A 27,978-nucleotide genomic window follows, 5' to 3' on the forward strand; every position below is an offset into this window, starting at 1 on the left:
CCTCCCTTCGCGGTCACAGCGAGCCTGGCGGGCGACGTGCCGAGCGCGGGTCGCGGAAGCCACCTCCCACACTCCCTCCGCAAACCGTTTCTTTCCGAACCCTTTGGGCGGAGGCGGCTACGGGCCATTTCCCTCCCCTGCCTCTCTGCGTTGCCCCCTCCGCTCAACGTCGCTTTTCGGCGCTTCGCTTGGCGCGCAGAGCTGGTCGCGACCGCAGGGCCGGCGTGGCTGAGCGCGGGGCGGGCGGGACGCGGCCGGGTGTGACCGCTCTGCGCCTGGGCGGGCGCAGCGAGCCGTGCCCCTCCCGGAGCGGTCTGCCTTCCGCACTGGGTTGGAAGGCCCTCGAGGCATAATAGGCGCTCAATAAATGTGCAATTCATGAACAAGTGGTGGCTTGCAAGCTTGGGGGGGGGGACATAGGTCCTGGGCTGGGCCGGGAATTATTTGATCAATCGGCCTTTTAAGGGAAAGACCCTCTGCTCCCTGCGGCTGGGGACGGTCATGTCCCTCCATCCCCTGTGCCCCAAACGGGAGCTGCCACCCGGGGGGAGGGGAGGCCCAGCAGCCCGAGGTGCAGGTGGGGGGAGGGGAGGCGGAGCTGCTTTGTCGCAGAAGGTGCCAGGAGTGGGCAGGGCCAGTGGAGAGGTGGGAGGTGTGAGAGGCCCCAGTCTGGGGCTGGGACAGGTGGCTGGGTCCACAGGGAGCAATGAGCCTCGTCTGGGGGCTGTGGGGAAGGCCCTCCCTAACTCCCTTACACCATCTGCGAGGGGAGGCAGAGGAGAACGTGCGCAGAGGACTACCCGGCAGGGGCCTTGCAGCCTGCAGCCTCCTCCCTGGGGAGCTGGTGACACAATAGCCCTCAGGGGCTCGGCCTCCCGCCTGCTGACCCAGATGAGCATTCGCAGCGGGGCTGAGCCTGGGCGTCACCTACTTCCACCCCCACCAGAGGCCACCAGACTTCCTGCAGACCCCAGCCCCAGCTCACAGGGAGGCTGGGCTGGAGACAAAGCCAGCCCCACTGACGGCTGGGAGAGCTGTGCCCCGCCGCGTCCACCCTCCGCAGCCTGGCGAATCCAGCGGGGTCCTGAAGTCCAGAGACGCCCGGGGCTTCCCTGGAGGCTTGTCTGTGGCTCGGTGGGACCCCTGTGTCAGGACTGGGCATTTCTCTGGAGCCAGAAGGACCTTGAAGAAGGTGGTTGGGAAGGTGCTAGGTCCGAACTTGACCCATTCCAGAGCACAGCATAAGGACCTGCGAAGTCCTCCACTCCCATTGTGAAAGACACATGCTCTGTGGGGAAGCTAAGAGTCTGTGCCCTGCAGCACCAGGGGGCAGGGGCTGGGAGGGGAAGAGAGAGGCCAGCAGCCCCTCTGCCCTCTGCTCAGTCCTGCCACCACCATCCTGCATCTGTGACTGTCAGGCCTGGGAAAAGGCCCACCAGTGGGTGGCAGTTGCTCCAGGAGCCAAGCCAGGTGCCCCATCACCCTGTCTTCCTCCTCCTCCAAGGTCAGGCCCTCCCGCCCCCTTCTTTGCTCTGGCTTCCCCTGCGAGGCCCCAGTGTCCTCCTGCTCCTCCCCTCCCAAGCAGCACAGTGTCTCTGCTTCTTGTCCACGCTTTGCCTGCTGGTCCTTGCATCTCTGGCCCTGTCCAGGGTAGCAGCTCTGCCTACACAGACACACCCATGTGGCCCCCTCCACGTGCTGCAGGGCCTGGCCTGGGGTCGTGTGTGGACGTTCAGGCCTCAGGGCTGCCCCTCTGCCTGGGGCTGACCCCAGTCCTCCCTGGGGTGCTTAGTCCCCTCTGTAGAGGACCTAAAGGTATAGGGAAGGGGATTTCTCTGTCCAGAGCGATCCCTGGCCATTCTTTGCTGGGGTCGGTCCCAGCAGCAGCTGCCCCCTCCCCAGCTAGTGCACAGGCCACCCAGCTAAGCTTCTGCCTCTGTTTCCCTGCCCAAACCTGCTAGGATGTGGGCCAGCAGGCTCAGGAGTTCTGACACTGAGCCATTTGTGAGCAGCCCCTCCCTGGGGATGAAACGCCACTCCTTGTCCCTCCAGGGGTCCTCAACAGCTAACCATGCCCCTGAATGCCACCGGCCTCCTGGTGGACCACACTGCCTGCGCACCCCTCAGCCGAGCTCAGGCCTTCCCCGACAGGAGGAGGGAAGACCGCAGGCAGCTCCTGCCTCAGGGCTGACACCTATGCCAGCTCGCCCCATCCTCCCAACCTCCGCAAAGTGGAGGAAACACAGGCATCTGGCCGATGAGGAAACTGCGGAACCCAAATCACACAGCCAGAAATTGGAGCAATTTGGATTCAAAATCAGACCTGCCCCCAATCCTGGGTTCTTTCTACTAGAGCAGACTGTTGCTTTGGGGATACCTCCCTAACCCCTCTCCCGGCTCCCTTACCCAGGGGGCACAGGGCCTCTGCCGTCAGACCCAGGCGAGCCCACCTGATGGGCCCAGACCCCCGCCCAGCGCGTGGCACAGCCCCAGGAGCAGTCAATGCCTGGCTCTGGGCCGGGGACCCTGCTGGGTGGTCCCCAATGGGCTGTGAGGCTGAGCTGCCCCCTCCAGACCCCTCCCGCCAGCGCCAGCGCATTCCTGGCTCCCTGGCCCCTCCCCCGCTCCCGGGCCTCCCAGCCCCCTCCCCCGCTGGCCCAGCCTGAGTCTGAATCTGCTTCTGATTCCAGCTCTGCCGGCGAGGCCCCCTCCCCTCCCTTCCCTCCTTCCCGGCCCGAGCAGCCCCGCCCCCGGCTGGGCCCAGGCTTGCGCCTGCTGCGCCCCCCACCCGCTCCTGGCACAGCTCGTCTGCCCTCGCTGCAGCCGGGAGGAGGCGGCGGCCCGGGGACCCCTGGCCCCGCCCGCCCCCAGCCCTTCCCGGGAGGCCGGGAGACCTGCTCCGCCCGGCCCTCGGTGGGTGAGTGCTAGCCGCGGGCGGCGGGTGGGGCCTCCTCAGGGCGGAGGCACCGGGGAGCGAGGCGACGCCTGTCAACGCTCCAGGCCCAGAAGGAGGACGCGCCAACATCCCCGCTGCTGCACTCGGCCCGGCGTCCGGCTGCTGCTCCCACCACTGGGCCCGGGCTGGGGCTGCCGGGACAGCACTGCGAGGAGCAGGAGGAGCCTGGGACCGGCTCTGCCTCCCCGAGGGCAGCATCGTGGGGCCCCTAGCTGGCTGACCCAAGGTGGCTCTGGCCATGCACTGCTGGCCTTGGGGGCTGCTGCTGACCGCCAGCACTCTCTTGGCCGCACTGAGCCCGGGGCCGCCTGTGCCCACAGACCCTTGCCATGATGAGGGGGGCGCACCCCGCAGCTGCGTGCCAGGCCTGGTGAATGCAGCTCTAGGCCGCCAGGTGCTGGCATCCAGCACGTGCGGGCGGCCGGCCACCCGGGCCTGTGATGCTTCGGACTTGCGGCGGGCACATCCTGCTGCCCTCCTGACCTCTGCAGGGGGCACGGCAAGCCCTCTGTGTTGGCGCTCAGACTTGCTGCCCCGGGTTCCCCTCAACGTGACCCTCACGGTGCCCCTGGGCAAGGCTTTCGAGCTGGTCTTCGTGAGCCTGCGCTTCTGCTCGGCCCCTCCGGTGTCAGCGGCCGTGCTCAAGTCACAGGACCATGGCCGCAGCTGGGCCCCCCTCGGCTTCTTCTCCTCCCACTGTGGCCTGGACTACGGCCGCCCCCCTGCCCCTGCCGATGGCCCGGCTGGCCCAGGGCCTGAGGCCCTGTGCTTTCCTGCACCCCAGGCCCAGCCCGACGGTGGTGGCCTTCTGGCCTTCAGTGTGCAGGATGGCAGCCCGTCAGGCCTGGATCTGGACAGCAGCCCGGTGCTCCAAGACTGGGTGACCGCCACAGATATCCGCATAGTGCTCACAAGGCCTGCCACACTCGCAGACACCAGGGACTCGGAGGCCACAGTCCCATACTCCTACTCAGCCACTGAGCTCCAGGTGGGCGGTCGCTGCAAGTGTAATGGGCATGCTTCACGGTGCCTGCCGGACACCCAGGGCCACCTGATCTGCGACTGCCGGCATGGCACCGAGGGCCCTGACTGCGGCCGCTGCAAGCCCTTCTACTGCGACAGGCCGTGGCAGCGGGCCACCGCCCGGGAGTCCCACGCCTGCCTTGGTGAGGCCTTGGAAGGTGGCCTGGGGATCTCGGATCCGGCCAGCATGCCCCTGACCTGTCCCTCCCTGCAGCTTGCTCCTGCAACGGCCACGCCCGCCGCTGCCGCTTCAACATGGAGCTGTACCGACTGTCTGGCCGCCGCAGTGGGGGTGTCTGCCTCAACTGCCGGCACAACACTGCTGGCCGCCACTGCCACTACTGCCGGGAGGGCTTCTATCGAGACCCTGGCCGTGCCCTGAGTGACCGTCGCGCTTGCAGGGGTGAGCCTGCTTCCAGCCACCCGCATGCCCTCAGCTCCTGGTCCCCAGAGCCCCAGATGGGGTTCTGATCAGGCCCTTCCCACCTCTGCCCTCAGCCTGCGACTGTCACCCCGTGGGTGCTGCTGGCAAAACCTGCAACCAGACCACAGGCCAGTGTCCCTGCAAGGACGGGGTCACTGGCCTCACCTGCAACCGCTGTGCCCCTGGCTTCCAGCAGAGCCGCTCTCCGGTGGCACCCTGTGTTAGTGAGTGACCCTGCCCTGCCTCAGCCACCCCAGCTCCCTGCTGTTTGTTGCCTGTCTGTCCCTGGGGCCCTGCAGACGCCCCTGCTCCTCCATGGCCGGCCATTCTCCCACCCTCTTCGCAGAGACCCCTGTCCCTGGACCCACTGAGGAGAGCAGTCCTGTGGAGCCCCAGGGTGAGTGGACAGGGAACAGGGGCCCTGAGTCAGGTATGACCATGGGGGAGGGTGCGACGGGTGGGGGGCAGTGGGGTTCTGTGCCAGCCTTCCACCCTCCCCCCAGACTGTGACTCGCACTGCAGACCTGCCAGTGGCAACTACCGCATCAGCCTGAGGAAGTTCTGCAGGAAGGACTATGGTAGGCCGCCTTGGGCCTCCCGCCTCGACCTTCTCCCCTTCCTCCTCCCGCCTTGCCCCTCCTCCGCCAACCTCCCCTTAGAATACCTTGACCCTCGCTGCCCAAGTGCCCCCCCACCGTCGCCGGCCCGGTCCCTCTAGCCCCCGCCGTCCTCTGTGCCCTCGCCGCGCCCTGTGCTCCCGCGCGCGGCCCGCCCCTTCTGACCCCGCCCCTCTCGCCTTCCCCGCAGCGGTGCAGGTGGCGGTGGGCGCCCGCGGTGAGGCACGCGGCGCGTGGACGCGCTTCCCGGTGGCGGTGCTCGCCGTGTTCCGGAGCGGCGAGGAGCGTGCGCGGCGCGGGAGCAGCGCGCTGTGGGTGCCGGCCCAGGACGCGGCCTGCGGCTGCCCGCGCCTGCTACCCGGCCGCCGCTACCTGCTGCTGGGGGGCGGGCCGGGAGCCGCGGGCGGGGGCGCGGGGGCCCGGGGGCCGGGGCTCAGCGCGGCCCGCGGAAGCCTCGTGCTGCCCTGGAGGGACGCGTGGACGCGGCGCCTGCGGAGGCTGCAGCGGCGCGAGCGGCGGGGGCGCTGCGGCGCGGCCTGAGCCGCGGGCGGGGCGCACAGTCAGGCGCAAGTTCACCCCGCGCCTTCACCCGCCGGGGAGTCTGCTCGCCTCCCGCGTGTCGCCGTCTGGGCCCCCGCCTCGTCCCCGCCCGGCACCTCCCTCGGTGCCTCACGCCTGGGTCTCAGAGGGGTGTGACGACGCCGCGACAGGCGCCCCGAGTCCGAAGTGCGAGATAGCTCTAGGTTGCTTCCTGGAGGCACTTGGGCAGCTGTTATCTCCAGGGCTCCCCGGTCTCCCCACCCTCAACGCTGCCTGCCCTCTCCCAGGGCACTGCGACACCCCAGAAGGCTGCAAACCCCCTGTGATGCCAGAGCCTCTCCGGGTTCAGAGAACATTCCAGGGGCTACTGTAATTAAAACCCTGCACCCCCCCCCACGCGGTGATCCACCCGCGAAAGCTCTGACCTTCCCAAAAGCCACGGTGGCCACCATAGAGGCCTGTGACCCCCATGGGGCTCGGTGACCCAAGTCCACTGCCCGGACCGTGACCCCCCGCCTCCTGCCGGGGCCCGCGGAGGGTGCTGTGGCCCCTCCCCGCGCGGACGGCCGCCCCTGTCCAACTCGGGGCAGGGTTCTCCGGTCCCTCCATCGGTCCCGGCCTGTCTCTGTGGCTGGACGCCCGTGTCCCTGCCTCTGGTCTCCGTCCGGCGGCCTCTGCGCCACATTTCTGAGCCTCGGGCTCCCCCGCTCGGGTCTCGCCCCGAGGACCCTCCTGCGCCCCTTATCCGCCGGCTCGGGACGACACGTCACGCCCTCGCGGCCCCGGGTTCACGCGTGACCCGGCCGGGCAGGACTCCAGCGGGCAGCTGTCCGGGCTCCCCACGCCCGCAGCTCCCAACGCGCTCGGCTAGCCCCGGGGGACCTCCGCCGGGGGACCGGCCCTCCCGGCGCATGCTCCCGCCGCAGCCGCCGCGGCGTCAGCGCGCATGCCCAGAGTCCGCCGGGCCGCGACCCGCGGGCGTTTGGGGTGGGCAGCGGGCGGCGCGTGCTCGGCGGGGGCGGGGCCGCTTGCGCGCGTGCGCAGAAAGCCGCCACCGTCGCGCGGAGAGCGGAGGAGCCCGCGGCACTGCGCGGAGGTGGGTGCGCGCGGGGGCGTGACGGGGTCGCGGGGCCGCAGGGCCCCGGCGCCGCTGTCACCGCGGCGGGGGACGCCGGGGAGCGGGCTTGGGGACTGGGCTGCGGGGCCTCGTCAGAGGCGGGCGTGCGGGGGGCCACGCGCCGCTCAGGGGGCTCCGGAACCTGGCAGCGCCCGGCGGACCGGCCTGGGGCTGGGGCACGACGCAGGAGAGGGCGAAGTGGCTTCGGAAAGAGCTGTCTCTGTGTCATTGTCTCCTCGGGGTACTTTCCGTCTCTGCCGGGTAGGAAATCCTCTTGTGGACTCCGTCAAAATTGCAAGATTCTCTGATAGGTTTTGCCCTCGAAGACCGGCAGCTCCTCCCAGCCCTCCACTTGCCCCAAGGTGACACACCTGTCCACCTTACCTAGGTGTCTACCCAGCTTCTGAGCCCTGTCCAGCGGGTGACCTCCTGGCCGCTGTGCCAGGCTCTGGCCTGGGAAGTGGAAGCACAGCTGGGGGTAGAGCTGGCACCACCTGGGCTGGCTGCACCTGGGCGTGCTCCCCTCTGGGCAGGGGTGCTGGGGCCCTGGCCACAGGTTTTCTCTGGTGACAGTACAGACAGGCTGGGAAGCGAAACATATGTGCTGCAGGCCTGGGTTACTACTTGCTGTGCTGACATTAAAGGCCGAAGGCTGTTAAGAGCCACCTGGGCTGTGTGCAGGTACAGGCTGACTGTTGGGGTAGTGGCTGTGGTGGTGACGTTGGGTTCGCTGTTTTTCCCCTGGCAGCTTATTCCTAGTAAGGAGGAGTCTGTCTGCTTTTCCAGGTCTAACAATCACCAGAAGGTGATTTTCCTTATTTTGCTGTATGGTTGCTCTAGAGTCAGCAGGTGATTCCTGGCAGTTTGCAGAAACAACCATTCTGTTTGGGATGTGCTGCCATTTCCTTCACTTGAGGGCAAGGACTTCACCTTCACGTTCTATCCCCAGCACACGGTAGGCACCTGTAAATGTTGGTTCAATTGCCGTGAGGACAAGCGGGCAGGTTGTTTTCATTTTAAGGAAACTGGACCAGGAGAAACTCGCCCAGATAACAAAAGACCAAGACATTCCTCCAAGATTTTACAGTTTCTGTGCCTAGCCAGTGGCACGACCCCTGCGTGCGCATCGTTTTATTCTGGCTTGATCCTCATCTAATCTCCTCAGCACTCAGATAAATCCTGTGCATGAAGTATCTGTTGGGTAACAAGTGCTGTGTTGAGAAACATTCCTGTTTTTCCCTGTGAGTAGGGCTAGAGCCACATTGTATCCATCTTGGCTCTCCCACGGCCTGGCGTGGGATGGGTCGGAGGTTTTCTCTGAATGGTTGTTGAAGTGGATCAGGGTGCTCTTGTCGGAACCATGGATGTGAACCAATGCAGTGGCCCTCAGCCGGGTTCAGGGTGACCTTCTGGGGACGCAGAAGTAAGCTAGTAATCTAGGCAGGGTTTTCCTAGCAGTACATTTTACCACCCTAGGTCTGCAAGTTCACCTGCAGATGGGCCTTGTTAGCTCTCACTGACCACATCTGCCAGCAGGTTTAAGTGACCTTGGGCACACAGTGTTGCTCTTAATTCTCTACAGATGGAGTCAACCTCGGAAGACCTATTTAAGTGTTTGCCTTTAGATGGTTTCTTGTTGAACTTACATAAGGACTATGCAGCAGGTTGTAAAAAAGCACTTAACGCTGACCCTGTTCAATGTTCTACCTATTTGAGCATAGCTTTTCTGTTATGACAACTCTGTACGTGGAAGAAGTCCTTTTCAACTCAAAGCAGCAATTTCAGTGGCTGTTTCAAACATTGCCTTTCAAATAGAGATAATATCAGAGAAAGAAAACCTCAGGCTTTGACTGAGAATGAACTTGAATTCATTGTTCAGTGATTTTCTCTATCCTTTTAGCATGCGTGGTTTTTTTGTTTTGTCCGAGACAGGGTCTCGCTCCATTGCCCAGGCTGGAGTGCAGTGGCGTCATCACAGCTCATTGCAGCCTCCAACTCCTGGGCTCAAGCGATCCTCCTGCCTCAGCTTCCCAAGTAGCTGGGACTACAGGTGTGCACCACCACACCTAGCTGATTTTTCTGTTTTTTTGTAGAAATGGAGTCTTGCTCTTGCTCAGGCTGGTCTCAAACTCCAGCCTCAAGCAGTCTTCACACCTTGGCCTCCCACAGTGCTAGGATTACAGGCATGAGCCACCACACCAGGCTTCAGCATGCGTTTATTGAATTCACACCTCATGTAAGGAGGCACCGTGCCACGTGCTCTGTGGCTAGGATGTTGAGTAATGCTTGGTTTCTGCCCTTGAGCTTACGGTGCGGTGAGGAGACGGGTGAATGGACATGGTAGGCGCTCTGACAGAGGCAGGGGAGGTTACAGTGGGTTCGGAGGCGTGGTGTCAGGCCGCATGAGGCGGGTGGTGGTCCTGAGAAGGACTTGAGCTTTGTGTTGAGGGTGGTTGGGAGCGGCAAGGCCGTGAGAGGGAAAGAGCCTTCTGGGCAAAGGGACAAGTGCGTGAAGTAACAAGGACGTGGCGTCCTCCCACCAGCTGCTGGGAGAATGGCGGTGGGCAGCCCTGGGAGGAGGGCTGAGCAGGGAGAGGAAGCGAGGGAGTTGGGCTGGCAGCAGACCTGGAAGGGCCTTGAGCGCCAGCCCAAGACTTTGACTTTCACCCTGAGCGGCAGGAAGCCGTTGAAGATCTTGGGTTTGTGAGTAATGGATCAGATTCATGTCTTTGGAGGATGAGTGGGAAGTGGAGGCCAGGGTGGGCTGGGGGAGGCCTGCACGGAGGCCGGGGTGCACCCAGAGACACGCAAGCACGGAAGGAAGAGCAAGACTCGGAGACCAGTGGCTGCAGGATGGGAAGGGCCAGGGAGGAGGGAGGGAACGCTGCTGGCAGCTGGCGGTGCCGGGCCCTGCAGGGCGTGTGTGGGAAGGGAGCAGGCCTGGGGAAAGGTCCTGACTTTCCCATGGAGATGCTGATCTGGTCACCAGTGACGTCCAGGTGGTGGGTAGACACAGGCTGGTCTGGAGCCAAGGAGAGCGTACCCGGCTGGAGAGCGTTTTGCAGGTGCCGTGTGGCGTCCGGGCTGAGGAGTGGATTGCGTCGTCCCGAGAGTGTGCAGGTGAGAAAAAGAGTGCTGAACCCTACAGGCACCTAATAGTATGTTCTAAGACAGTAAATAGGTAACAGAAGGCCAATGAGTAGCCCATTGCTTTTTGGGGGATGGGGGCAAGGAGTGGGCTTCTAACCTCTATCACAGAGATGTAGTGTGTCTCTTAGAGTGAAGGAACGTGAGCTGTTACAGCGGCACACTCGCACGGCTGCAGTGTCCTTCCGACGGCCTTCTTGTTTCACGAGTCAGTTTGCCTTTTGGGGAACCTCCAGACTGGGGGTCACTCACCTCAAAGGACCCCATTTATGTCCAGGCCAAGGGTCGGTCCTGTCAGAGCGTTCTCACTCTTAGAACTCTGGACAAAGCCTTCTCGAGCCCTGAGACCCAGGGTTGCTGCTGTCATATGTGCAGGCAGCATGGTCTGCCCTGTACAAGGGACCAAGGACACGCCACATGCGACTCTGGAACTGTGTGTCTGCCTGATGTTACACAGTCTTAATTGGCTGGTGGGTGATTCTGTCACCAGTAAAAGCCCTTCCACTGACTGTGGCCTTGGAAGTGGAGTTGGTCACCTGGGTCCCGCCAAAAGCTCTGTCCCTTCAGCCTTTCCTTGTGTCACATTGTCCTCAGTCCCTAGTTATCCTCCGTGATCCTTTCCCAGTGAGAGTCTTTCTAGGCTTCCTGTCTTGGTAAACTGCTGGGCCTTAGAAGGATCGAGGTGTGGACGTTAACTCTTCCATCTTCCGGGGCTGTCCCCTCCCTGCACACAGGGGCACCATTGTTACCAGCAGCCCAGTGGGTCTCAGGCTGCCGCCTCAGGCCCTGTGGCTGCTTGGCACCCGTGAGTCTAGACTATAGAACTATCTTTTAATCTGAGCCACGGAAGACGCCCACGGGCCCGCACTCACTGAGCCAGACAGCCCTGAACGGGCTCTGCCCTCCCCGGCCCCGTCCTTTGCCCACGCTGTCTCTGCTGTGTCCTGGGGCTAAGGCCCAGCTGGGGCAGGTGCTGGCTCCAGGAATCCTTCCCTGGTCCTCTGCCCTTGTGGGCCTGGGGCCCAGACGCCCCATGTGCTCCTGTCAGGGGACCTGCGCCTTGCACTGGCGTGGTTAGCACACGTCAACTGAGCTGGGGTGACTGAGGGCAGGGCAGGGTCGGGCCTCCGTGCCCCAGCCTCAGGATGCTGGCATCCGGGAAGCATGTCTCGAATGCTTTGTTAGAATGATTAAACCTGCATGACTTCGTCCTGGCTGGCTGGCTCACTCAGTCTGAAGACAATCGTGAAGAACCTGCTATGTGCCTGGCCTTCCAAGGCGCACCTGTCACGGGCACCCGTCAGAACGCACTTCCTCTGCTGCTTCTGTGCCCTGGCGGGTGTCTTTCCAGACCTGCTGTCGGGGAGACCCTTTGCGCTCAGAAAGTGCTGATTCTGGGCTGGCGGAGCCCGTTCCAACTCCAGCCCTGCCTGTGGGCGGGCCAGACCGGCTGGGGGAAGGCGTTCTGCCTGAGACAGGGACACAGGGACCGTCTTGAGAGGCCAGCCAAGGATGGGACTCAGACTGCCCTGTGGGACCCCCTGCAGTGGCTCAGGAGCCACCGTTAACGTGCGTTTGAACTTCCAGCCAGCAGAGCAGGTGGGCCAGCTGGCCCGTGGTGCCCTGACTCACACCTCATTGCTGGCCACACCCGTTGTACCTGGCACGTGCCACCATTGTGTGTCAGCAGCAGAGAGCCCACTATCAGGTTCCCTGGCAGCCGGCTACCTGGAGTCACTGCGGAATGCCGGGCGCCATTAATATTTGAAAAATCCCTGTGCGCTGCTCCAGGGCTGAGGCCAAGCACACCTCACGGTCCTGGCACGCAAAGGTGCCGCCCGGAGGTCTCGTGCCTGGGACAAGCTGGCTGATGCTCCCTGTCGTCACGTGGCCTTCAAAATTAAATTTTCATCTCAGGCCCAAGTAGCTTGTGATTTGCTTGAGTGTCTGCCTGTTTCCTTCTCCTGTTTCCCCTCCCCAGGGCACACTGGGTGTCGTGTGAGGCACCTGGGTGCGGAAGGCACCCTGCGCTGGAAGAGTGGCCATACGGGACGGCTGCTGGGGTGAGGGCAGATTTGAATGGGAGGAGTTGAGCTCTGCCAGCTCCATTCTGCCCGGGGGCCGTGTGAGGGCCTGGGAGGGAGGGGCGACTGGACGAGAGGAGAAAGGGGACACAGGGACAGGTGTGACAGTCCCTCCGAATGTAGCATGGGGACTGCGTTGGCACAGTGTGGCCAGGACTCCTGAAGCTGCTGCGGGGCCAGGCAGGGATTCGGGTGGAGAGCAGCGTGCCCGTGAGCCCGGGCAGCAGCGCCGGGCGTCGGAGCGAGCAGCACTGGAGGCAGCAGAGCACGAACGCTGGGACGTTCACAGGGCACCGGGAAGCAGCTGGAGGGACGGGCCTGGAGCCCACAGCAGGATTCCAGGCTCAGAAGAGGGTGGGCTCCCGCAAAAACAGCGAGGAAGCGGTGAGGAGATGGCGTTTGGGGGTGGCAGGCGAGATAAGGGCCCAAAGGGGTCCGTTAGACTTGGCAGCCGCGGGGAGGGGCGAAGGCAGCTGGAGGAAGGAAGGAAAGGGAGGAGGCCAGAGCGGGTCGGCCTTGGCGCTCCGGTGCCGTGTTTGGGGCTTGCGTGTGGCACAGGAGGTGAGAGCTGGGGCCTGGGGGGCGGGAGTGCAGCGGAGTGGGGTGCTCCTGCCCGACGGCCCCCTGCCTCTGGGGCAGTGGGTGGGAGGCTGCCGAGGCCTGCCAGGCTGCCAGCTGGCACGAGGCTCGAGCTCGGGACCAGGACGGTGAGCAGGCGGCAGGATGTCCCCCACCCCCAGGCTCTCGTGCCTCGGGCTGGCTTCCTTGTACGGTTTTTCCATGTGGCTGAGACAGGAGGAGGGACGCGGGGGCTTGGCGTGACTCAGCAGGCTGAGCCGGCAAAGGGGTAAAGCCGGGAGGCGCTGGCAGGTGGGAGGAGGGCCGTGAGGAGCCCTAGGACGGGGCTTACGACGGGGTGTAGGAGTATGTGACCTCTGCGCGGGGTGGTTTTCTGGGATGACCAGAAAAGAGGCAGAGATGCCCACTTGGCCCTCGAGTGGTGGCAGCACAGAGAGAAGGCTGGGAACCAGAGAGGGGGCAGGGTGCCGGGGAGGGGACAGCGCCCTGGGGAGGGCCTGCGTGCTGTCCGGCCGGGCGGAGGAAGTGCATGTTTGGGGAGGGGATGACATGTGTGTTTGCCATAGACAAGTGCCAGAGCAGAAAAGAAGGTGGGAGCTGGCGGGGGTGGGGGGTGCCAAAAGCAGAGCAGCAGGGTCAGGAGGCCTGGGGAGACCAGTGACTGGAGTCACCCTGGTTAGTGACACCGTTACCACTGGTTATCCTGCCCGAATCAGGCATCATCCTGCAGCCGAGGGGCTCACTGGGCTCTCACCTGTGCCATGCGGGGCCTCTCCCACTTCCGGCATTGTGCACGGGAAGCCCGGGCAGCCCCACCCTGCGTGCAGTGGACACCTGGCGGCCAGCCTGCCCCCTCCTCGCCACCCACCTTGTCGCCCCCTGGCCACATGGTTCTGCTGCCTCTGCACCCACCCTCCAGGCTGCCACCTGGCAGATCTTTCTGGAATGAAAGCCTGATCACGAGTCTTCACCTCAGTACCCTGGTGGCCCCCTTATCAGTGGGATGGGGTTGAGGCCCCTCCGTGGGGCAGAGGCCTCCCTCCCCCATTTAGAAACGCTCCCAGGAAGTAGCGGTTTGTAGCCCCCCAAACACAGCAAGTCTTGGATTTCCGTGTGGGGGCTGTGCTGGCCCCTCACCTGCAACGCCACCTGCCCCCCGAGCCCCCGCTTGGTGGCATGGCCTCCAGGGCGGCCTTCCGTGCTGTGGCATAGTCGCCCCGAGTTGCTTCTCTGCCTTACGGGTGTCTACAAATCAGCTCCGACTGTACCGAAAGGTGTTTTCTTTCCATATTTGCTGTACCTAGCTCAGTGCCAGGGACCTTGCATAGGCACGCGGAAGGTTCCAGAAAGATATGCTTGGTGGACAGAGGAGGCCAGTCAAGGGTCAGGGCCCACGGTGATGTCCTGTCGTTCCGGGGCTGAGGGGCCCTGGGGGTTGAGCATTCGCCCCTCGGGAGTTGCTTGTGTCGGCGGCGGCGTCCCGCAGGTCTCAGGAGGACGCGGTGGGGGTTTCCTGGCCCTCCCCAGTGGGCCGGGGGAGGACTGGGCCCTCCTGAGGAAGCCAGACCGGACCTGAGAGGAAGCTTCTTGCAACAGGAGGAGGGTGTCCACACCTGTGGGTGAATGCTGGCAGCCACCCTCCCGTCCCTGCCCAGTGTGTTCCTCCCGCCTCCTCTTCCCTGGCTCTGGGCCGCATGTGCCTCTGGGACATCTCCCGCTCCCCGCCTGTCCCAGCACCTGTGCTACCTGACTCTCCACCCAGATGCCCTTCCTGGCTCTGTCCCATGAGCCTGCCCGGCACAAGCCCTTAGTGCCCAGACGTGCCCTGCCCCACCGTCCCCCACTGGCCAGCGCCCTGGAGTGTCCCCACCCCCCAGAGCATCTCCTTGTCAGGCAGCAGACGTGTGCGCCCGGGGGCTGCAGTGGAGCTTGGTCGTGTCACCTCTGTTGTCCTCCCTGGCCCAGCAGGTTGGTGCCAGGGGCTCCACCCTCCCGGACCGATGGTCTCTTTCCTATCTGTGCCGGGTTAGCAAGGGCGAGGGGCTCCGTTAGGGGAACCTGCCTGCGGAGTGCGCCTCTCCCTGCCAGGCAGAAATCCTCAGGGACCAAAGTGCCTCCTCTTTGCGCTCCTGTTGTCCCCTGTCCTCAGGTGCCCAGGGCTCCCCACACGCTTGGGGCGCCCGGCCTTACTCTGCATGCCTGATCCCGCACCCAGACTGGAGAGGAGCTGAGCAAGCAGCACCTGATGCCCGAGCCCTGCTCTGTGACAGTGACTAAGGCTCAGCCGGCAGAGCCCTGGGGCCTTGTGAGCCCTGCGGGCCCCAGGGGCTGGCCCTGTGGCCTGGTGGGTGTGGTGGCCAGGCCAAGGCACCAGCTCTTCACGCTGGAGTCGTGGTGAGCGCCGGCCTCTCGCAGTTTGTCCTTTGGTGGCATCTGGGTGTGTGTGCAGCCCCCCAACTCATGTGCCGTGGGCTCGCTTGGGACACGTGGGCCGTGAGGCCCCCTGGGCCCTGCCTCCAACCCCAGCAGCGCTGGCATTTGTTTGAGAAGCGTCTGTACTGAAACTGGCACTTAAAACTCCAAAATGAGCAGAGCGCGGTGGCTCGGGCCTGTAGTCCCAGCACTTTGGGAGGCTGAGGCTGGAGTTCGAGGCCGCAGCGAGCCGTGATCCTGCCGCTGCACTTCAGCCTGGGCGACAGAAAACTCCAAAATGGAGTTTCCCTGGGCTGCGATTCTCTGTTCATTGCTTGACCCTCAGCCAGAGTCCCGTGTGGCCTGGTCTCTGTCCCCCTATCAGGCCACACTGTCGATGGGGTCCACCCTCCCCGGCATGGCCTCGTCCCGGCCCCCAGAGTCCCATCTGGACTCTGCCTCCCATCCTCCCCCAGCTCTTCCAGCCCCTCCTCCTCCTCCACGGCCACGAGGGGGTTTCTAAATGCAGATCTGATACCACCTGCTCAGACCTCCCCCAGCCCCTGTGGGGAGCCCCTCCTCGCCATTACCCTCCCTGCCTCTGTGCCTCTGGGCACGCACCGTCCCCCCCCCGCAGGCCCACACCCCGTCTTTGTGGGTTTGGGGTGCAGGTGCCCTCTGCTGCATCCCGCCTGCTGCTCTCCCGCACTTCCTGGGTGCTGGGGTGCAACCTCCTCTTGGGCCTCTTCTGCTCTCCCCAGCGCCCAGCCTGGGACCTGCACAGTCCCTCTGGGGAGAGGGGAGCCGGGGGCATGTGGCTGTGCCGGCCACTCCCCTTCCGTTAACCGTTAACGGCCCCCCCAGCCGCAGGCCCAGTGGGGAGTTAAGATATAATCACCTAAACCTGTGGTTCTGTTTTTGTCACATGAAAGAGAGTTTGTTTGCAAATCCAATTGTTTGGGAAAATCACATCCCCCACTTAAGAGGTGAGAAGTGCAGCAGGTCTCTGACTCCTCAGGCCCGGCAGCAGTGTTTGGGGACAGCAGGGCATTGAGAAGCTTGCTGGGGAGGCAGCTGGGGCACCTGTGCCTCTCTGGTGACTTGTGGGCTGGGGCTCAGGGGCGCTAGAGGGTGGCCATGAGCGCTCTGGAGTCCCCAGACTAGGATCCGTCCTCCCTATGCTTGGGGACCCCGGGAGCCTCTCTGTGTCGCGATCCTCTCCTCTCTGAAGTGGAGCCAACACCTGCACCGGCTGTGCTCGGGGTTGGCGAGAAGGTGTGTGAAGCTAAATCGCTGCCACCAGCGGCCCCCGGGAGGGGGCGAGGGGGTTGTCTGCTTGGGGGGGGCCCTGCTTGGTCCTGGGTGTCTCCTGCTACTGTGCACGGGGAGGCCGGTCCCCACGTACCACCTGCTCCTCCCACCCCACCTCCCGGCCAGACGGGCCCCTCGTGGAGTGGGGAGCCATGGACTCCTCCCTCCCTGCCCCCGGCCCCTTCCTGGGTGTTCGCTGGGGAGGACGGATTTGGGGGGTTATTTGAGCTCCCGTAAGAGTGAGCACCTGTGCTGCCGTGGGGCGTTCCTGGCTGAAGTGTCTCCTGTAGGAACCGCCATCCCCAGAGGAGGCCGTCCCGGCTCCAAGCCTGGAGCTATTTAAGGGGTGTCTGAGCCTGTGGTCTCACCCCTTGGCAGACCCAGGACCAAGTACTGTGGCCAGAGGGCACCGTGGTCATGTGCGTCACCTGTAGCAAGATAACATGCTGGGGAAATGGAAAATCACTCATTTCCACTTAAGTGTTCCTTTGAGGACCGTTTGCTTCCCATCTGCAGGTCCCTGGGTTGGTGAGGAAAAGGCCGCGTAGCTCACTGGAGGCGGCTTTCTGGGTGGGAAAGAAGCAGCAGGATGGTGGCAGTGGGGGGACAGTGAGGGGGTGTTCTGTGGGGTGCTGCCCACCCGGCCCCCGCAGCCGCACCCCTCTGCAGGATGGAGCAGGCATCGGCCCAAGGGGTCTGTTACTGCCCAGACACTTGATGCCTCCCTAGTGCCAGGCCCTAGACCCTGGGGACATCTGAGCCACCCTGGCCTGCCAGCTGGGCCGGGTGCCTTCTATGAACAACCTCCATTGATCCTCGAAACAGAAACATCAGTTGGATCACATCCCTTCCCTGCTTCCCACTGCTCTCAGGAGAAAATCCAACCTCCTCGGCACCACTGGGCCACCTGCCCCTCTAGCCTGTCTCTGCTGTTCCTGCCTCAGGGCCTTTGCACTTGCACTTCCATTGTCCTGACTACTTCCTTCTCCTCACTTCGGCTCCAATGCCACCTCTTGGGTAAGATCTACCCTGAGGACCCTTTGTAAAGTAGCCGTCACCCTCCAGACCCGCCAGCGCACTGTGTGGAACCCCCGCCACCTTGAAATGGTCATTGTCTGTACTTCTTGTGGGCCTAACACAGTGTCTAGTGGAATTTTTCCTGTTTTCCCAGAATTGCTGGCGAGGCCAAGAGACACAGTGCTTCCCCACCGCCCAAAGTCAGGGAGCTGCAGGTGGCTGGGCTGAGAGAGGGCCGCCTGGCAGAACCAGCCCTGCCCACCTCCACGCCCCTGCGGTGAACTCGGGGCTGTGGGGGGGCTTTAGGTGAGTGCAGTGTTTGTGGCGGGAAAGCATTTCCTCCCTCCCTCCTGAGGCCCAGGGAAAGGGGTTTCCCAGGAAAGCCGTCTCACAGCCAGGGGCACTGGAGCAGGGGCTGCGGGCTGCCCTGGGCCGCGCGGCCGGCAGAGAGTGGGTTTCCTGGGATATGCGCTCGTGGGCTGTCACCCGCACCCCACCCAGGGAGTGCAGAGTGAGCGCGCAAGGCAGTCGCAGGCGTTGCTTGGGAACTGAAACCCGCGAGGCGGTGGCTAGTATTTGTTAGCTCTGCTGTATAGACGGGGAGGCTGCACGTTTAGGGAGCGTGCACGGCTCGGCCGAGGTCTAAGCAAACAAGTGGCAAAGCTGGACTTCGTGGCCGGGCGTCTGGCTTCAGAGCTAGACCGTTCCCTGCATCAGCCCCGCGACCGCCCAGGCAGGACGAGGACGCTGGCGCCTCCTCCAGGTGTGGCGCCTCTGTCAGCAGCTGGGGGACCGCGGGGCAGAGGCGAAGCCCTGCTGGCGGCGTGGGAGCAGGTGTGGCCGTGCTGTGTAGCAGCAGCAGGTGGGCGACCGGGACAGGCGCTGCAGCGAGAGAGGCCCACCTCCAGCCCGTGGTTGCCCCAGCCTGTCGGGATCACTTTCCTCCCTCTCCTGCCTCCCCGGCCCAGCGACCAGTTTAAAGAAAGCCGAACTCCGCTGTGAGTGTGTATAAAGGCAAGGAAAAGGTTTCGGAGAATACATAGCAAACTGGTAATGGTAATTATCTTTAGGTAGAGGGGTTGTGGGATTAGAGGGGATGATTTAAACAGAACTCTAAGTCTTTACTCTGTAATTTGGTACTATTTGACTTTTTTGTGATTATGTATTCATGTATCACTTGTGTAATAAAAAAAATTTTTTTAACCTAAGGAAACCAACCCAGGCCTGGTTGTTATAAATGCCCTATGGAGGTCATTACAGACCTCGTTTGCCTGGCCCCAGAAACGCTGGGCTCTCTTTTTGGGTGGGGGCTTGGGGAAGAGGCGAGAACCCAGGGGCACCTTCAGGCTCTTCGGCAAGAGTCCTTTCCTCTGTGTGCCTCCGAATCCAGCATGTCCCTGGACCACTTGCTGCAGCCTAAAACTCAGGGTCTGCTTCTCCCTGGAGGAACTTTGCAAGGTGCAGTCATCGCTTTTGGAGCTTCCAGTTTAATATTCAACCTGAACCTGGGGCCAGCTGAGTGAAGGTTGGCGCTGTCCTGCCCAGCTCCTGTTCTGTTTATAAACATCTTTATTGCCCTGAGAAGGAGCCAGTTCTTTTCACTCAAACAGGATGGGTCAGGGGTTGCTGCAGAGGTCCGTGAGCCCAGAGCCGACAGGCGGGAACCTGCGGCCTCGGTGCTGCTTAGGTCAGTTACTCATGGAAGAGCGTGCGATGTGGCCTGGCCGCGGGACGCGAGACCTGCGGGGCAGCTAGGGGAGGAGGGGACCCTCCCGCCCTCCTTCCCAGGACAGCGCAAACTGATCAACTGCCATGAGGGTTTCTTTTCTCCTAAGGAGGAAGGTGCCGGCCCTGGTGGGGGCCTCATCCTACTGCGGGCGTATTAAAGTCAATTTAATATGATTTTAATGTTTTCATGAGAAAACCTTGTTTTAATTAATGCTTTCTGTGGCGGAGCCCCTGTGGAAACTGTGTCAGTGGACGTATCCCTGGACTAACTGAAAGCAGGGACTCAAGTCATCGTGCACCGTGTTCACAGCAGCGTCCTTGCCAATAGCCAGGGGAAGGACATGACCCAGTGTCCGTCACAGACGACGGATAAACCACGTGGTCTCCGTGTGACGGAATAGTATTCCGCCTTCAAAAGGAGGGACATTCTGACACTTGCTGTAACGCTGGTGAACCTTGAGGACATTACGCTAAGTGAAATAAGGCAGACCCAGAAGGACAGACACGTGCGATGCCACTTACACGAGGCACCTGTCATGGTCACACGGTGGCTGTCTGGGGGGTGAGGAGTTTCAGTTTGGGAAGGTGAAAAGGTTCAGCCCACCAGCGTGAAGACACTTAATGTCCCTGAACTATGCACTTAAAAATGGCTAAAACGGAGGCCGAGGTGGGAGGATCGTTTGAGCTCAGGAGTTCAAGACCAGCCTGAGCAAGAGCAAGACCCTGTCTCTACTAAAAAAATATAGAAAGAAATTAGCTGGACAACTAAAAATATGTATAGAAAAGATCAGCTGGGCATGGTGGCACGTGCCTGTAGTCCCAGCTACTCGGGAGGCTGAGGCAGTAGGATGGCTTGAGCCCAGGAGTTTGAGGTTGCTGTGAGCTAGGCTGACGCCACGGCACTCTAGCCCGGGTGACAGAGTGAGACTCTGCCTAAAAAAAAAAAAAAAAAAAATGGCTAAAACTGGTGATTCAGTGGGAGAGTGAGTGAGTCAAAAAAAAAGGTAAAAGTCAAAAATGGCTAAAACTAGCCCGGCTCAGTGGCTCACACCTATAATCCCAGCACGTGGGGAGCTCGAGGTGGGAGGATCACCTGAGGCCAGGAGTTCAAGGTTATACAGCTCTGTGACTCTAAGATGATGCCCCTGCACTCCAGCCTGGGTGACAGAATGTCTTTGAAAAAACAAAAAGGCTAAAACAGTAAATCTGTGTCGCGTGTATTTCACCACACACGAGAGAACACGGCATGGAGGTGCTTTCTCACATGTCTCACAGGTGCAGTTTCCACACTACAATTTTCTACCTTTCATGCAAGGTTTTAAAGTAGCATTTGCATTTTCTGTTTTTAGAAATAGATGCAGGGGAAGCCAGAACTCACTGAAATAGGCCTCTGTGACCTCTCTGGACACCGTGCCGTCCCAGGCGGAAAGGTCAGTCTGACGTGTGTGCCCAGGACAGCAGCCTTTGGCGACGGCGGCCGCCTGTCCTCCAGCGGGTCTCAGAAAGCACATCTTACCCGTTTCTTTAACGTCTGCCCGAACCCAGCCGCCGCCCGTCATGGAGACCAAGCCCCCAGTACTCCTGGTTCATTTGGACCCAGCAATGTCTCATTTTGAAGCTGTGACCCCCTCCATTTGTTCCTCACCTCTCCCTCTTGCCCGCGCCCGTTCCCCACCAGCGACTCTGCTCTGGAGTGACCTGCCTGAAACATAGCTTTCAAGCTCACAGTTTTATAAAGTTCGGAGCTGGCTTCAGAATTCCAGCCCGGGCACGTGGACCGGGGACGTGGACCGGGGACGTGTGCGTTTTCCTTACAGCACACGGCTGGCTAAAGCCTCAGAACTGGCCGGCGCCTTCTCACAAGCCCCCCGGCCACAGGGTGGTTGGGAGCCTAGCGTGACCCCCCTGTGCCCAGCAGAGAGTTGTTTTCAGCAGAGTCAGGCTCTCGAAGCCCTTCTGGGAACTCTGTCTCTGGCCTCTCGTTAGTCAGAACTGTGTGGCCAACGCCAGTAATGTCACAAGCTCCGTGAAGGGAAGCTAACTCGAGTTCGTGACGACTTCTCAGAATAGTCACTTGTCTTAGCTGGTACCTTTGTAATACTCATAGAAAGATTAAAGCAAAAAACGTTTTGTACAGTGTGAACCTTTAAACACACGACCTGAAAATGTGTTTTTACTCCTACAGAGTGTGAGATGGCGCACGGGTTAGCGGGAGGCCCTCGGAGAGGGGTCTGGAGGATTTAGTGCCTCTTCGTTCGCCCCCTGGCTGCCCGGGTCCTCCCCTGGGCACAGCGGGCACCATGGACTCCCCGGGGTACAACTGCTTCGTGGACAGGGACAAGATGGACGCCGCCATCCAGGACCTGGGGCCCAAGGAGCTGAGCTGCACGGAGCTGCAGGAGCTGAAGCAGCTAGCGCGCCAGGGCTACTGGGCTCGCAGCCACGCCCTGCGGGGGAAGGTGTACCAGCGTCTGATCCGCGACATCCCCTGCCGCACGGTCACGCCGGACGCCAGCGTGTACAGTGACATCGTGGGCAAGATTGTGGGCAAGCACAGCACCAGCAGCCTGCCCCTGCCCGAGTTCGTGGACAACACGCAGGTGCCCAGCTACTGCCTGAACGCGCGCGGCGAGGGGGCGGTACGCAAGATCCTCCTGTGCATCGCCAACCAGTTCCCCGACGTGTCCTTCTGCCCCGCGCTGCCGGCCGTGGTGGCCCTGCTGCTGCACTACAGCATCGACGAGGCCGAGTGCTTCGAGAAGGCCTGCCGCATCCTAGCCTGCAACGACCCCGGCCGCAAGCTGATCGACCAGAGCTTCCTGGCCTTCGAGTCCTCCTGCATGACGTTCGGGGACCTGGTGAACAAGTACTGCCAGGCGGCCCACAAGCTGATGGTGGCCGTGTCGGAGGACGTCCTGCAGGTCTACGCGGACTGGCAGCGCTGGCTGTTCGGGGAGCTGCCCCTCAGCCACTTCGCCCGCGTCTTCGACGTCTTCCTGGTGGAGGGGTACAAGGTGCTGTACCGCGTCGCCCTGGCGATTCTCAAGTTCTTCCACAAGGTGAGAGCGGGGCAGCCGCTCGCGTCCGACAGCGTGAAGCAGGACATCCGCGAGTTCGTGAAGGACATCGCCAAGACCGTGTCCCCCGAGAAGCTGCTGGAGAAAGCGTTCGCCATCCGCCTGTTCTCGCGCAAGGAGATCCAGCTGCTGCAGATGGCCAACGAGAAGGCCCTGAAGCAGAAGGGCATCACCGTCAAGCAGAAGAGGTAGGAGCCGCGGCCGCCGGGTGGGGCAGGGGGGTGGGTGGTGAGCAGAAGGGGTAGGAGCCGCCGGCCGGGGAGGGGGCGGGGGTGAGCGCAGACTGCCGGCCTCGGGCTGCCGCCCGTTGCCCACCCATCGTGAGTGGGCAGAAGGACCCTGGAAGACAGGAACGGCCCTCCTGGTCCTATCCTAGAGGTCGGCCCGAGGCTGAGATGGGAGCTGGCTGCCGAGCGTGGGGTCAGGAGGCCTGTGGGGCCGGGCCCACCCCCCGCGGTCATCGCAGAGCAGCCCCTGCTCTGCCCTCCAGCTCTGGGCTGCGTGGCCAGCCGTCCCGTGGCTGCCGGACGTGGCCTCCCTGCCCTGAGCACAGGCCCTGGGGAGCAGGGCAGGGAAGGGACATGGTGTCCCAAGACGGCTTAGCAGCTGACACTGTGACCATGCCACGGCGGGGCCTATTGGCATAGAGTCCTCTTTCTCCTGGGCCAAAGGAAGGTGCATCTGGGGACGGGGACTCACCACTAACCTCTCCTTGTCTGTTTTATTTTTCTTCTCCGTGTCCGTTGCTTCCTCCTGTTTTTTCAGTGTCTCACTTTCTAAAAGGTAGGTCTGAAAGCGCGTCTCCACGCCGGCTCTGTCTCTCTGCCGCCGGCTCTGCGCCGGCCGCTGGCTGTTTCCCAGGCCTGGCTGGCTCTTGCAGCCCAGCTTTCCCGGCCCCTCTGTCTGTCCGCGTGCCTCAGTTGTGCTGTCTGCCGCTGCTCGGCTGGCCCTGAAGCCCTGTCTTGCCAGAGCAGTCACTCTCTGTCTTGATTTCTTAGAGAAAAGGTGCTTTTGTCCCAACCCGGGCTGGGCCTTCTTCCCTCTCTGTAGCGGGGCGGGAGGCCCCTGGGAGCGGTCCTTCCTGTCCAGCCCAGAACCAGGCTCCCAACCTGGCCCAGGAGGTGAGAAGCTCCCTCCAGGCTTAGTTCCAGAGGTTCCGGGGGCCAGCTCGGGGCTGGGGCGTGGTCGGGGTCCTGGTCTCCCCGCACTCTGACCCCTGCCTGCTCTCCCCAGGCAGTTTGTGCACTTGGCCGTCCACGCGGAGAACTTCCGCTCGGAGATCGTCAGCGTGAAGGAGATGAGAGACATCTGGTCCTGGGTCCCCGAGCGCTTCGCCCTCTGCCAGCCCCTCCTGCTGTTCTCGTCGCTGCAGCATGGGTACAGCCTGACGAGGTAAGGCCCTGCAGCGGGGGCGGGGCACGGAGGGCGGGGCGAGCTGCGGAGCTGCCCCCTCGAGTCCTGCCTGTGACGGCTGGACGTGGCCTGGAGCCCAGGCACTTGGTGAGGTCCCGCCTCTCCCTGTGGTGCCTGAGAATCGGGGGCCCCTTTTCTAGGCATCTGTCATTCCCAGGCCATCCAGACCTTGGGGGTCCCTGCCGGGCACCCCACAGCTCAGGGCCCCGTGTGGGCCCCGTGGAGACACGAGGCGGGACTCCCACGTCAGGAGCTCACAGAACTGTGGGGAGAGGAGCACGTGGGCGACGGGCCCTGGCTTCACCCGCTGCCCCTGTGCCCCCAAGTGGTTTCTGACGGGCGTCCCGGGCACGCTGCCCTCCAAGGCGGCTCTGCTGGGCGCGTCCAGTGCTTGGCACGGCTCCCCTTAAGCCTTGATGGCAGGTGGCCTTGGAAGGTCTGGTCTGGGCCCCAGGTGACCTGGCAGAGATGATGCCGACAGTGCTGGCCCAGCCACCAGGCAGCACCGTCTGTAGAGCCACGAGTGTTTTGGCGCTGCTGAAGCCACACTACCCGGGCACACCAGGGACGCCAGCCAAGCCCTGGGCACCTCCCCAGGCTTCCCGGTGCCGCCGGCTCCCCACATGCCAGGCTCCCCAGGACACACCGAGCCTCCTGCAGTGGGACCTGTTCCGCTGGTTCTTGCTTCCCCGAAGCACCTGGCCTTCGGCTCTGCCCCGGAGCCATCTGCCACGAAGCTTCTCCCAGCGACACTGGGACAGACAGGCCCAGGATGGCCCAGAAGGGCCTGGGTGGGAGGAGGTCAGGGCGGGGGTGTTGTCAGGTCCTCGGCCACCACGCCTGGTCCCCAGAGAGAGGGAAGTGCAGTTCCCAGGCCCGTCCACCCCCAAACAGCCGGGTCGAGGGTCTGTGCGAGCTGGTCGGAGGCGCGGGGGGAGGGCGTGCCGGCGGCCGCTGGCACATGTGCTCTCTGGCCCAGGTTCTACTTCCAGTGCGAAGGACACGAGCCCACCCTCCTGCTCATCAAGACCACACAGAAGGAGGTGAGGAGGGACCCGAGGAGCAGGGTGCTCTGGGGGGCCGTGTCTCCCCGGGCTGATGTCAAAGTCAGAGCCGGGATGTCGCCAGCACACGGGGCTCGGCCTACGCTTGAGACCACGGAGGGGAATGAGGGTAGCCCAGAGGCGACCACCCACCTCCCTCAGGGCCAGCCCCAAGCCCTGGCGGGACAGGGGGTGCGCCCACCCCAGACTCTGCCTTTCCCAGGCTGCTGCCTCCCCAAGTGGTGGTGGAGACTGCCCCGCGGCACAGCTCCCAGCTGGGCCCCTCGCAAACCCAAGCAAGGTGACACCCGGGGCTGGCGGGGCGGCCTCACCTGGCCCTTCCTCCCCAGGTGTGTGGAGCTTACCTGTCAACAGACTGGAGTGAGAGACAGAAGTTTGGCGGCAAGCTGGGCTTCTTCGGGACCGGAGAATGCTTTGTGTTTAGGGTGAGTGGGGCCAAGCGCAGCCCCCGTGTAGGCCCAGCAGCCACAGTCCCCCGGGGAGCTCGGGGTCGAGCTGGCCGCCCCACTCCCAGACCTGCCTTGCTTTTGTCACAGTGGGTACCCTGCAGGACAAGCTCCTCGTTGCTTCTGGGTTTGGGTTCTTAGACTGTGTGCTCCATGACGGGGGCTTTACCTGCCTGCACACGACCTCCCAGGCCCCTGGCTCGCCCCCCACCCGCCGTGGGCTCTGGATAAAGACCCTTGGGATGAAAACGGGCCGTGGCTCTTGGGGGCCCGGGCACCAGTCCCTCATGCTGCCCTTCCGCCCCAGCTGCAGCCGGAGGTGCAGCGCTACGAGTGGGTGGTCATCCGGCACCCGGAGCTGACTAAGCCGACATCCCTCGTGTCCTCGGAGACCACTGCCACCCCCGCCACGCTCAGCCACTCCGTCTCCTCGGACCCCGCTGACCGCCTCTCGCCGTTCCTGGCCACTCGGCACTTCAACCTGCCCTCCAAGACCGAGTCCATGTTCATGGCGGGGGGCAGCGACTGCCTCATCGTCGGTGGGCCCCCCGCTCGGGCCCTGCCTGCCCTGGGGAGGGCACAGGGAGGATGGCGGCCGAAGCCCCCCGCCCAGCCCCTCTGACCAGGATGGCAGCTGCCTCACCGGAGCCCCCGTACCATGGGTTGTCAGGAGTGGCCCAGGCACAAGGAGCGGGAGCCATGGGCTGGGAAGCGGGGTCCAGCCACCCAGGGGCTTTGGAGGGTCAAAGGTCAGCCTGTGGTTTTCGAGAGGCCTCTGCAGGTGGGGAAGCCTGGGGCAGTGCCGACCGCCTGGAGGGGGCTGCCGGCCATCGGGTGGAGGGGCGGCCGCTGACCTGAGCATCCCACAGGCGGAGGTGGTGGCCAGGCGCTTTACATCGACGGGGACCTGAACCGGGGCCGCACGGGCCACTGTGACACCTTCAACAACCAGCCCCTCTGCTCTGAGAACTTTCTCATTGCTGCCATCGAGGCCTGGGGCTTCCAAGACCCTGACATTCAGTGACAGGCCTGCGCCAACGGTGACTGAGTCCCCGCCGTGGGGGGGCAGAGGCTGGGCCCCTCCCCAGGGAGCTGAGAGTGAACAGACCCGCGTGGGGGGCAGGGTTGGGGCCGGGCCTGGCACGGCTGGCCTGGTGCCCCCCACCCCCAGCACCTGGAGGCATCTTCCTCCCCTACCCCGTGCCATGGCTCTCCTTGAGGGGCTGCGTCCTGAGCTCGAGGCCTTGGGTGGGGGCTCCCTGTCATCACTCACTGTGGAGGCTTTGCGCCTGGGGGGTCAGGAAATGCAGAAGGAGCCTGCCGCCAAGTGTGGGGCCGCGGGGCCCCCTGCTGGTGCCGCGTGGTGTTGCTCCCCTCCTGAGTGTGGGTCCCGGGAGGAGACAGGCACCGGGGCTGCTTCCTGGCAAGATCCCCGCCCACCCCAGCCCCAGGACCCTCTGCCTGGCCTCTGGCCCTGCTCCCCAGCCCCTCCCAGCCTCCCCAACCGTGACCCCACGCAGGTCCACAGGGCTGCATCTGCCGCTGCTGGGGGCTCTACCCCCTCCCTGGGGGGCCGGCGGGATGGGGCTGACCTCATGTCCTTGTGTTTCTGCAGGGCCCGAAGCTCTTGCCGGCCTCACCTGGAGAGGTGGCCCTGGGAGGGGCCCTCTGTGAACGACCCAAACCAGCCTGATACACCCCCAAGGGTCTGCGCAGAGAAGCCGGGACCCACCGGGGCTTCCCAGCCTCCTCCTCTCCAGCCCGATGGCTTCCCTGAGCCCCCTGCAGCCTCTGTGGCTGCCCGTTTCACCTCTGTCACTGCAGTGACCGGGGCCCTGCTCCTGTCCACACCCCTCAGCGTGGCCAGCTCTCAGCCCACTGCCCCTCCTCTTCACCAGGCCCTGCGCCCTCCCCGGGGCCCCGTGTGGTGCACATTCTCCCTCTGCCCGTCGTGGCGCTGTGGCTGGCCATAGGCCAGAACTTTCCATGTGTCTCTCCCCTACAGCCCCGGGGGCTGGTCCCCTGTCCTGCCTGAGCCCTGCGCAGGCCACAATGCACAGGAGGTGCCGGGGAGGACATGCCACCCGGCACTGCAGGGAGCAGCCCCACCCCATGACTCCCCCTCCTGCCTTGTGACCTCCTTCCCCTGGTCTTGGAGGCACCATGGGGGGAAGAGGGGAGACACAGAGGCCCAAGGGCTGTGCCAGCGCCAGGGAGGCCTGGGTCACGGGTGCAGATGGCAGGGGTCCTGCCCCGCCCCGGCCCCACGCGGCTCCAGCCAGCACCATTCGGGGAGCCTGTGCCCATCTCCGCTCGTTTGCTTGCTCTTCCTGTGTGGGGGTCATCCTCTGCCCATCTGTTTGTGTCACCTCTGAACGTGGCCACAGTGGTTCAGAAGGAAGGACCAGAACCCCGTGTGGCTTTGGGCAAGCTGGTAACCCTGTCTGGAACTCAGTTTGCCCAACTGTGAAGTGGGCGCATCATTCTGCCCTGCTGTCCCCAAGGGGAGAGGGTTGGGAGGGGGTGTCCCTGCTCACCCCCACTGACCGAGGCAGCCCTCCCCACCCCTCCTCCGCGCCCCACAGCCCTGGTCTGGGCCGCCAACTTAGGTGTTCATTAAACACAGTCTTGTAGTGTTGACTCCAGGGGTCCAAGTCTGGTCTCTTCAGCCAGAGGGGTCCCCAGGGGCTTCCCTGGGGCCTGCAGCCAAATGGGGTCGGGGGCTGCACCTGCAGTGTTCGTCCTCGTCCTCGCTTTGTCACCGGGACACTACAGCCTTCCCCAAACGCAGCGTGACTGTGGGGCCCCACCGCGGACTTCCTGGGCTGGGAGTTGGTTTTCTGGTGAGAAAGTCCGGCAGGTTCTGTGTGGCCGCCCCGAGGGCCGGGGCCACTTAGTCACGACTTCGACGTCATGAACCAGGCTCTGTGCGTGTGTGTGAGATACTTAGTTTCTCTAAATTTAGTATCTTCTAACATTTCTGCTAACCTAGAAAGTATGTGTGATTATTGTCTCTATTTTTC

General features: G+C 63.3%; 2 protein-coding genes across 5 annotated transcripts; both read left to right on the plus strand.

Moving 5' to 3' along the window:
* The first annotated feature begins 2,799 nt into the window (after positions 1 to 2,799).
* Positions 2,800 to 5,574, plus strand: NTN3 (netrin 3). The gene is made up of 6 exons (XM_045541212.1): positions 2,800 to 4,122; positions 4,194 to 4,382; positions 4,478 to 4,627; positions 4,750 to 4,800; positions 4,907 to 4,981; positions 5,211 to 5,574. Exons 1-6 carry the CDS (start codon positions 3,195 to 3,197, stop codon positions 5,558 to 5,560), a joined length of 1,743 nt encoding a protein of 580 aa, XP_045397168.1. The 5' UTR covers positions 2,800 to 3,194; the 3' UTR covers positions 5,561 to 5,574.
* A 1,008-nt stretch (positions 5,575 to 6,582) lies between these two features.
* Positions 6,583 to 27,595, plus strand: TBC1D24 (TBC1 domain family member 24). 4 transcript variants are annotated; one of them, XM_045541213.1, is made up of 9 exons: positions 6,583 to 6,656; positions 20,305 to 20,385; positions 21,141 to 22,220; positions 23,266 to 23,424; positions 24,425 to 24,488; positions 24,839 to 24,934; positions 25,263 to 25,494; positions 25,825 to 25,995; positions 26,571 to 27,595. In XM_045541213.1, the coding sequence occupies exons 3-8, from the start codon at positions 21,256 to 21,258 to the stop codon at positions 25,977 to 25,979; spliced, it is 1,671 nt and encodes a 556-aa protein (XP_045397169.1). In that variant the 5' UTR covers positions 6,583 to 6,656; positions 20,305 to 20,385; positions 21,141 to 21,255; the 3' UTR covers positions 25,980 to 25,995; positions 26,571 to 27,595. The 4 variants fall into 4 exon arrangements, with proteins under 4 accessions (XP_045397169.1, XP_045397170.1, XP_045397171.1 ...); XM_045541214.1 differs by lacking the exon at positions 6,583 to 6,656 and adding an exon at positions 9,583 to 9,797; XM_045541215.1 differs by lacking the exon at positions 6,583 to 6,656 and adding an exon at positions 12,404 to 12,469.
* Positions 27,596 to 27,978: the final 383 nt, after the last annotated feature.

This window comes from Lemur catta, chromosome 2 (assembly GCF_020740605.2).
Source record: "Lemur catta isolate mLemCat1 chromosome 2, mLemCat1.pri, whole genome shotgun sequence".
NCBI lineage: Eukaryota > Metazoa > Chordata > Mammalia > Primates > Lemuridae > Lemur > Lemur catta.